The sequence below is a fragment of the Cololabis saira genome, chromosome 22 (assembly GCF_033807715.1).
Source record: "Cololabis saira isolate AMF1-May2022 chromosome 22, fColSai1.1, whole genome shotgun sequence".
Taxonomy (NCBI): domain Eukaryota; kingdom Metazoa; phylum Chordata; class Actinopteri; order Beloniformes; family Belonidae; genus Cololabis; species Cololabis saira.
The window spans coordinates 32,140,434-32,150,388 of NC_084608.1; the positions used below are offsets into that span (position 1 = coordinate 32,140,434).

Here is a 9,955-nt window from a genome sequence, read left to right on the forward strand (position 1 = left end):
TCTTCATCTCCCTCCAGAAGGTTCTTCATGGACCGCTGTAGTCGCTGTGAGGTTTGGGTTTGTCGGTACCGCCGTATCTCTTTACAGCAGACGTTCTCCCCCGGGCTCCGCGCTGTTGCACATTCACTGCAGGTGCACCGTCCCACGTGTGAACATATTGTAAAGTAAAAGTGTTGCTTGAGTCAACAATGGAAGCGTCCAACAGCTCTCTCAGTCAGCAGCTCCCCGGTCCAGAACTCATGAGTGACGTTCAGAAGCTTCCTGCAGCCGTTGTTGTCCTGGTTCTGGAGGAACGGAGACAAACGCTCGTTGATAAACTGGTCTCCACGCCAGAACCAGCACCGCGCAGGTTTTCCCATCAGCCTTTAACACGTGTGGCGTCTGTGGAGGGAGGAGCAGCAGAGGCTGCAGAGAGCAGCAGGAGGAAAGAAGCAACAGGAAGTAACATTAGTCTGTCAATCAACACCACTCTGATCATCCCAACCTTTATTCCATGAAAATAGATGTTATCTGTAATAAGTAGATAAAGTTGTGATCCAGTGAAACGACCAGCAGCTCTTCCTGCTGCTGCTCCCTCAGACAGTCCACACCAGATCCTGGAGCAGAAGATGTTCAGCATCGTTATGTCAGATATCACATCTCACAATCAACAAGACCAAACTGCTGCTTTCCTTCATGAAGATGCTCCAAACACTGTAAAATAAGTCACATCTGTGACTCCGCAGAGCTAAAAGTAAGACGTATAATCATCTGAGAGAGTAAAATGTAGTTTTGAACAACAAAGTACTGTACTTTGTTTACTTTCAGGAATATTGTTGAATAGTGTTTAATACTCTTATTACTATCAGTGAGATGATGCAGGTCCTGTATGGAGTTCTCCAGAACCTCTTATTCTACAATCGCTTCTGTTTGATTGTGATAAGTCTGTCATTTGTGTTTCATCCATTATTAACAGAAATATGATGAAATAATTAAATAATTCTGATAGAAATACCAAAACATTGATGAATATTGAATTTGATGGCAGTAACAGAACCAGTAAAAGTCCAGTCCTGCATTCCCAAGTCCATACAGTCTCCATGATCCCCCGATAGTAATCAGAGTACTCACCACTACTCTATAATACTTTGTTACCACATTCCTGAAAGTAAACGTAGTACTTTTTTGGCTGTCGTTAAAAATGATAATTTGATCAAAGAGATGATCCGGTATCTCCGTCCTGCGTTTAATGTGGAAGCTTCAAGAATCCTGACAGACGTGTTTCTGAACTGTGGAGTTTCTGAGTGAACGTGAGGGAAGATCATGGAAACGCCAGGCAGAAAGAACCGGGCCAGGATTTGGACCAGGAACCTTGTGACTGTGAAGCTCCAGTGTTGCCCACCACACCCCCCTGAACGGAGGAGGAGAAAACACTCATCTAGATGTTTATCTGTGTTTTATTCTTTCTCCAGGTGGGAGCGCTGCAGTTTGTCAGAGATCAGATGTGATGATCTGGTCTCAGCTCTGGAGTCCAACCCGTCTGATCTGGAACATCTGGACCTGAGTAGGAAGAAGCTGCAGGATTCAGATGTGAAGCAGCTGTGTGTTCTTCTGGGTGGTCCAGACTGCAGACTGGAGACTCTGAGGTTTGTTCTTTGACTGAAGTTGTAACAGTTGTGAGTTCTGCAGCCACAAACACCTGAGCTGCACTGAACCATCCTGGTCTCTGGACTCATCTGCTCCTGACATCATTAGAAACAAGCTGAAGTGTCTGCAGGCTGCTTTCCTCTCTGTGGAGCACAAGTGTGCAGTACAGAGTGGTGAACGATGTTCCCTCAACAAAGACGTCTTCATTCCATCCCAACATGAACTGAACCTGTGCAGCAGAATGTTTGTTTGTGCAGAGATCATGCAGCATCGTCTACAAACATCTTCATCTTCATCTGTCCAACATGTTTCATCTGATCCAAACACTGAGATTCTAAAGTTTGTACCGACTGATATATTCCAACACAACATGAGTTTGTATGGATGATCCACTGGTGGAGCTGCAGAGCTGCAGAGCTGAAGTCACTACGTCTTTATTGGAGCAGCAGCATGATGTCATGAATATTGATGAAGATCTTTTTCACTGGTTCTGTTGGAACCTGCACCCTGGTGGTTCAGCTCACACCTTTTATTCTTTATTCAGGTTGGAGAGATGCGATATGTCAGGGATCAGCTGTTCTTCTCTGGTCTCAGTTCTGAAGTCCAACCCCTCCCATCTGAAACATCTGAAACATCTGGACCTGAGTTACAACAACCTGCAGGATTCAGGAGTGAAACATCTGTGTGTTTTCCTGGAGAGTCCAGACTGCAGACTGGAGACTCTGAGGTCAGACATGTTTTATTTGTGTGTTCAGATGAATCTGATGTGAAAGTTGTGTTGACACTAACCTGCAGACATCAGGCTGATCTCCTGCTGATCCACACTGACCATCTGACTGCTCTGGTTGTCTTTCATCATATATCATATATTTCACTCGATGTCTCACTATGGGATGCCCCGCTGCATTAATCTCATTACACCAATGCTGATTGGCTGGTGAAACGTGTCCGTCCACCGCAGGTAGGTGGATGAGGTGTCGGCTCACGGAGAGACGCCCTCTGAGCAGCAGGAGCCCGGTCCCCGGGGCCTCGTCCCTCCACTGCCAGGAGCCCGGTCCCCGGGGCTGCTCCGCACGCCTCCCATGGAGCCACTGGTTGCAGCGCAGCTTCCAGGCAGCCGGCTTTCAGCCGTGTCCTCCAGGAGCCCCGGCGGTGTCCTCCAGGAGCGTACGAGGCAGCTGCGCTTTCGGCCAGAGCGCTCAATGTCCTCTCAATGTCCTCTCAATGTCCTCTCAATGTCCTCTCCCTGCTCACAGCGTCACTAGCGAGTCCCGTCCTCTCTGACCCCCGGGGTCCGTCCTGTCCAGGAAGGTGGACACTACGGACGCAGCCTGATCGGGGCAGAATTCACCAGATCTGTGGGGGACAGGGACCTGCTGCAGGGACAGAGACCTGCTGGAGGGACAGAGTCCTGCTGCAGGGACAGAGACCTGCTGCAGGGACAGGGACAGGGACCTGCTGCAGGGACAGAGACCTGCTGCAGGGACAGGGACAGGGACCTGCTGCAGGGACAGAGACAGGGACCTGCTGCAGGGACAGAGACCTGCTGGAGGGACAGGGACAGGGACCTGCTGCAGGGACAGAGACAGGGACCTGCTGCAGGGACAGGGACCTGCTGCAGGGACAGGGACCTGCAGCAGGGACAGGGACCTGCTGCAGGGACAGAGACAGGGACCTGCTGCAGGGACAGAGACCTGCTGCAGGGACAGAGACCTGCTGCAGGGACAGAGACAGGGACCTGCTGCAGGGACAGAGACAGAGTCCTGCTGCAGGGACAGGGACAGGGACCTGCTGCAGGGACAGAGACCTGCTGCAGGGACAGAGACCTGCTGCAGGGACAGAGACCTGCTGCAGGGACAGAGTCCTGCTGCAGGGACAGAGACAGGGACCTGCTGCAGGGACAGAGACCTGCTGCAGGGACAGAGTCAGAGTCCTGCTGCAGGGACAGAGACCTGCTGCAGGGACAGGGACCTGCTGCAGGGACAGAGACAGGGACCTGCTGCAGGGACAGAGACAGAGTCCTGCTGCAGGGACAGGGACAGGGACCTGCTGTAGGGACAGAGACCTGCTGCAGGGACAGGGACCTGCTGCAGGGACAGAGACAGGGACCTGCTGCAGGGACAGAGACCTGCTGCAGGGACAGAGACAGGGACCTGCTGCAGGGACAGAGACCTGCTGCAGGGACAGGGACCTGCTGCAGGGACAGAGACAGGGACCTGCTGCAGGGACAGAGACCTGCTGCAGGGACAGAGACCTGCTGCAGGGACAGGGACCTGCTGCAGGGACAGAGACAGGGACCTGCTGCAGGGACAGAGACAGGGACCTGCTGCAGGGACAGAGACCTGCTGCAGGGACAGAGACAGAGACCTGCTGCAGGGACAGGGACCTGCTGCAGGGACAGAGACCTGCTGCAGGGACAGAGACAGAGTCCTGCTGCAGGGACAGAGACCTGCTGCAGGGACAGAGACAGAGTCCTGCTGCAGGGACAGGGACCTGCTGCAGGGACAGAGACAGAGTCCTGCTGCAGGGACAGAGACCTGCTGCAGGGACAGAGACAGAGACCTGCTGCAGGGACAGAGACAGGGACCTGCTGCAGGGACAGAGACCTGCTGCAGGGACAGGGACAGGGACCTGCTGCAGGGACAGAGACCTGCTGCAGGGACAGGGACCTGCTGCAGGGACAGGGACAGAGACCTGCTGCAGGGACAGGGACAGGGACCTGCTGCAGGGACAGAGAACTGCTGCAGGGACAGAGACCTGCTGCAGGGACAGGGACCTGCTGCAGGGACAGGGACAGGGACCTGCTGCAGGGACAGAGACCTGCTGCAGGGACAGAGACCTGCTGCAGGGACAGGGACAGGGACCTGCTGCAGGGACAGAGACAGAGACCTGCTGCAGGGACAGAGACCTGCTGCAGGGACAGAGACCTGCTGCAGGGACAGAGTCAGAGACCTGCTGCAGGGACAGAGACAGAGACCTGCTGCAGGGACAGAGACAGAGACCTGCTGCAGGGACAGGGACCTGCTGCAGGGACAGAGACCTGCTGCAGGGACAGAGTCCTGCTGCAGGGACAGAGACAGGGACCTGCTGCAGGGACAGGGACCTGCAGTTGGACCTCCAGCTCACACAGACATTTCTGGAACCATCAGCGGTTTCTGTCCCTGAAACGGTTCATTCCGTCTCTCATGGGTCCTCATGTCCTGCTGAGGACGGACAATATGAGGACGGTGGCGGACATCAACCTCCAGGGGGGATGACGCTCCCGTCAGTTGCACATGCTGGCGGCGTTGGTACGATTCCCTCCACTGGCCCTGATGCCCCCACTCTGTCCAGAGGGAGTTATGTCCCGTCCATGTGGTCTTACATGGACAGGACGAGGGGCTTCAGGGGGAGCCATCAGCTGTCCCCTGGGCTGGTCCTCATACGGGGAGACTGTCACAAACCAGCTCTCCCACCGGCTGCTGGAGGCGACTGCTTCTGCTTATACGAGTCAGGGTTTGCAGCCGCCTGTGGGCTTGTGTGCCCACTGGACTCGGAGCCTGGCGGCATCCTGGTTCTGATTCAGGGGAGTTTCTGTCCGGGACATCTGTGCTGCGGCGAGTTGGTCCTGCCTCTCACTTTTGTCCGTTTCTCTATGCTGGACGTCTCCGCTCCTTCACGTACGCTTCTGTTGTCCTGATGTCGTCCACACGGGATATCTAAGGTAGGTGGTGCTACCTGCAGTGGACGGACACGTTTCACCAGCCAATCAGGATTGGTGTAATGAGATTAAAGCAGCGGGGCATCCTATAGTGAGACATCTCACTCATATTACTCAGAGAACCGGGCTTATGTAAATAACCTAAAGTTTCTTCTTCTCTGCTGTCTTTGTTCAGGTTGAAGAAATGCAGCAGGATGTCAAAGATCAGCTGTTCTTCTCTGGTCTCAGCTCTGAAGTCCAACCCCTCCCATCTGAAACATCTGGACCTGAGCTTCAACAACCTGCAGGATTCAGGAGTGAAACATCTGTGTGGTTTCCTGGAGAGTCCAGACTGCAGACTGGAGACTCTGGGGTCAGACATGTTTTAGTTTTGTGTTCAGATGAATGTGATGTGAAAGTTGTGTTGACACTAACCTGCAGACATCAGGCTGATCTCCTGCTGATCCACACTGACCATCTGACTGCTCTGGTTCTCTTTCATCATATTTCTCTGGATGTCTCACTATGGGATGTCCCGCTGCATTAACCTCATTACACCAATGCTGATTGGCTGGTGAAACGTGTCCGTCCGCCGCAGGACCAGCTACCTTAGATGTCCCGTGTGGACGACACCATGTCCTTCAACCTCCTCTTCTCACTCGGAGCTCATCTGGGTCCTGGGCTTGTTAGCTGAACTGTCCCCAGACAGATCTCACTAGCTTCTGTCTCCGGGCGCTAACCAGCCTTGGATGTGTTTATCTGCTGCGTCGGTCCCACCAGCTGGAATGTTGTTCTTTCCTCGCCCTCCACGGCTCGGTTGGCACCGTCACGACGCCTCACCACGGCTGCTCCAGTACCGAGTGTTAGCACAGCAGCTCCTTTCTCCCACCTGGTGGAGGAACCGGAGGTTAGCGTGGGCTGGGGCTCCCAGCTCCACCCCCGCCCCGCAGGAGGAAGACGTCCTGGAACTGGACTATGGGGACGATGAAGAAGACACCTGGGACCTCCTCATGTCAGAGGATGAAGACGAGGACGACCTCTTCATCATTCCGCCCCGGGCTGCACAGCCCGCAGCCTCTGGGGATGGAGATGTGAGCAGCACACCAGCTTCTCCCTCCCCAGCTGGGACATGCTGGACGCCTGCAAACGCTGCTGCCCGGCTGCCGTCCCCTGGCCTGCTGTCGTAGCCGAGACACCCACATCCCGCTACGGAGGGAACTAGCTGCCCTCGGCCCAGAGCTCCACAAAGCAACTTGTCCCCGTCTCCCAGAGCTGCTGGATGAGGTGGCGGCTCACGGAGAGACGCCCTCTCAGCAGCAGGAGCCCGGATCCCGGGGCCTCGTCCCTTCACTGCCAGGAACCCGGTCCCCGGGTCAGCGGTGTCCTCCAGGAGCCCCGGCCTGCCGTCCAAGTCTGACCGTCTTCAGTCGGCCCCGACTGGAACGCCGTACGAGGCGGCTGCGCTTTCGGCCAGAGTCCTCAATGTCCTCTCAATGTCCTCTCAATGTCCTCTCCCTGCTCACAGCGTCACCGGGCGAGTCCCGTCCTCTCTGACCCACGGGGTCCCATGGGGTCCGTCCTGTCCAGGAAGGTGGTTACTATCCTTCTTAGTGTCCAGCAGGAGTGATATTGTCCTTCTTGCAGGACCTGGTTGACAAACGGAAAGCCTTCTCCACGGTGGATTTTACTTGCAGCTATCGCCGCCTGTCACGTGGGCTTTGGGAAGGAAACAGCGAGCAGCACCCGCTGGTTTCTGTTTTCTGAAGGAGCTTTTCCCCGTGTCCAGACCACTGGTACCACCATGGGATCTGGCTGTGGTTCTGGAGGGGCTTAAGGCCCTTTGAGCCCCTGGAGGGGGCAGACGTGGAACACGTGTCTCTGAAGGCCGTGTTGTTGCTGGCGCTGGCGTCGGCTAAGCGGGTTAGTGACATCCACGTGCTTTCGGTGCAGCCGTCATGCACTCAGCTTTTTCCAGGGGGTTGAGGATGATTTTGAAACCCAACCCGGTATTTGTGCCTCAGGTGGGGGTTCATATTCTCCCTTGGACCTCGTGGTTTTGCTGCCCCACCAGGGGAGCTGGAGTGGTATGCGTTATGTCCCGTCTGTGTGCTCTTACATGGACAGGACGAGGGGCTTCAGGAAGAGCCATCAGCTGTCTCCTGGGCTGGTCCTCATACGGGGAGAGTGTCACAAAGCAGCTCTCCCACCGGCTGCTGGAGGCGACTGCTTCTGCTTATACGAGTCAGGGTTTGCAGCCGCCTGTGGGCTTGCGTGGCCACTGGACTCGGAGCCTGGCGGCATCCTGGTTCTGATTCAGGGGAGTTTCTGCTCAGGACATCTGTGCTGCGGCGAGTCTCACTTTAGTCCGTTTCTCTATGCTGGACGTCTCCGCTCCTTCACGTACGCTTCGTTGTCCTGATGTCGTCCACATGGGATATCTAAGGTAGGTGGTGATACCTGCGGCGGACGGACACGTTTCACCAGCCAATCAGGATTGGTGTAATGAGATTAAAGCAGCGGGGCATCCCATAGTGAGACATCTCACTCACATTACTCAGAGAACCGGGGTTATGGAAATAACCTAAAGTTTCTTCTTCTCTGGTGTCTTTGTTCAGCTTGCATAGCTGCAGGTTGTCAGAGATCAGCTGTTCTTCTCTGGTCTCAGCTCTGAAGTCCAACCCCTCACATCTGAAACATCTGGACCTGAGTTTCAACGACCTGCAGGATTCAGGAGTGAAACATCTGTGTGGTTTCCTGGAGAGTCCAGACTGCAGACTGGAGACTCTGAGGTCAGACATGTTTTAGTTGTGTGTTCAGATGAATCTGATGTGAAAGTTGTGTTGACACTAACCTGCAGACATCAGGCTGATCTCCTGCTGATCCACACTGACCATCTTACTGCTCTGGTTTCTTCTTCTCTGGTGTCTTTGTGCAGCTTGCATAGCTGCGGTCTGTCAGAGATCAGCTGTTCTTCTCTGGTCTCAGCTCTGAAGTCCAACCCCTCCCATCTGAAACATCTGGACCTGAGATACAACGACCTGCAGGCTGCAGATGTGCAGCAGCTGTCTGATCTGGTGCAGAGTCCAGACTACCAGCTGCAGACTCTCAGGTCAGTGGAGGTTGGAGTCGGTCCTGCTGCTTCCAGCAGTTTTCTACTAAAACCAGTGTCTATCAAAGATCCAGTGTTTCCAGTGAAGCTGCAGCTTCTCAGCGGCTGCTTTCCCCAGTAAAGCTGTGAGAGGAGGATGATGACAGGCTGCAGGATCAGAGGATCCAGATGTGTGTTGTAGACCAGTGTTGTGCTGGTGTTCACGTGTCCACAAATAAAGGAGTATTCCAGCTGACGGCCTTCCAGGATGTTCAGACACACAGCTGCTCCACTGCAGCTCTGAACTCTGAAGGAACCCAGAATGGAAAATCCACCAATAACCTCGTCCATGTGGCCGTTTCACACGGAATAAAAACAGGAACTTCACAATAATGGGATTACGTTTTTCAACCAATAATATAATAAGTTATCACATTATTGTTCTAGTATAAGAAAACGAGTATTTTAAAATCTAATAATAACTGTAGTGATAATATAATGATATATAAACAGGACAGAATTTTTCGTAAAAATTAAATGTTTGTGCAGTTAGTTCATCATAAACAGGTTCAGTTGATGGAATAGTCGTCGTATTGGTTCATCCAGGTTACGAACTCTGCAGAACTCTCCTTGTTTATGTGCATAAATATGTAAACTTATCATTTCATGTGACCGTTTCTGAACAAGGGAAGTCGAGACAAAACTGAAACATGAGGACACGGGGTTTCAAAATAAAACAGGAACCTCTTGTTGTTATTTCTGATGTAACTATAAAATTATTTCCAGATGTCATGATTTTAGTGTCAAATAAAACAACAGTCTCATCTGTTTTTATCTGCAGAATAAAACGGAGCTAAACAGACGACGGTGGAGCAGGTGGACTCTTCTCAGAGGAGACGTCCTCCTATAATCTCTCAACACCAGCAAAGGTTGAAACATGTGGCTCCACCAACCTCCACCTCTCCTTCATCAAACACCCTCGTCTGACCTTCTACTCATTATTTGCAAAATGAGGTTCAAGATGACTCCTCAGAAAACCTCTGGGTGACGTCACGGAGGGTTTTAAGTTCTTCTAAATTAACTCGGTCTGTTGTTAGCACTCACAAAAATGTTTTTGTACAACTTTAAAAAAAATACAGGTCGTCAAAGGTTCTACTTTAGAGAACAAGGTTTGTTTAGAAGAAAAAAAGAACCGAGTCGGTGTCGTTGCTGTACAAGGAGAGGACATTTATTGAAGAATTCCCAACATCACAGATGTGTGTTATCTGAGGTCGTGTCTTTCAGATTCCAGTGATTCAGACAAAGTGAATTCATCCACTCACATGCATGTCACACACCTGTGCACTCACCTGCTCCCCCAGACACACAGGCCCACGGTCCAACATACGTTCACAGTCTCGATACGTACAAAAATTGATACAAATACAAATAATACCACAATAAAAACATTGTAATTATTATTTTTTTAAGAAATTCTTACAGTTTAGCTATGTTCTCTATTCTGTAGAAAGACAACTAAGCTTTAATAAGGGAGGAATATTTTTTTCTGCCCTTCTCTAAAA

General features: G+C 52.5%; 1 protein-coding gene across 2 annotated transcripts; it reads left to right on the forward strand.

The window, feature by feature from the left end:
* The first annotated feature begins 25 nt into the window (after positions 1 to 25).
* LOC133423571 (ribonuclease inhibitor-like) lies at positions 26 to 9,955 on the forward strand. 2 transcript variants are annotated; one of them, XM_061713802.1, is made up of 6 exons: positions 26 to 1,625; positions 2,171 to 2,353; positions 5,502 to 5,678; positions 7,921 to 8,094; positions 8,241 to 8,414; positions 9,235 to 9,955. In XM_061713802.1, the coding sequence occupies exons 1-6, from the start codon at positions 1,303 to 1,305 to the stop codon at positions 9,248 to 9,250; spliced, it is 1,047 nt and encodes a 348-aa protein (XP_061569786.1). In that variant the 5' UTR covers positions 26 to 1,302; the 3' UTR covers positions 9,251 to 9,955. The 2 variants fall into 2 exon arrangements, with proteins under 2 accessions (XP_061569786.1, XP_061569787.1); XM_061713803.1 differs by lacking the exon at positions 2,171 to 2,353.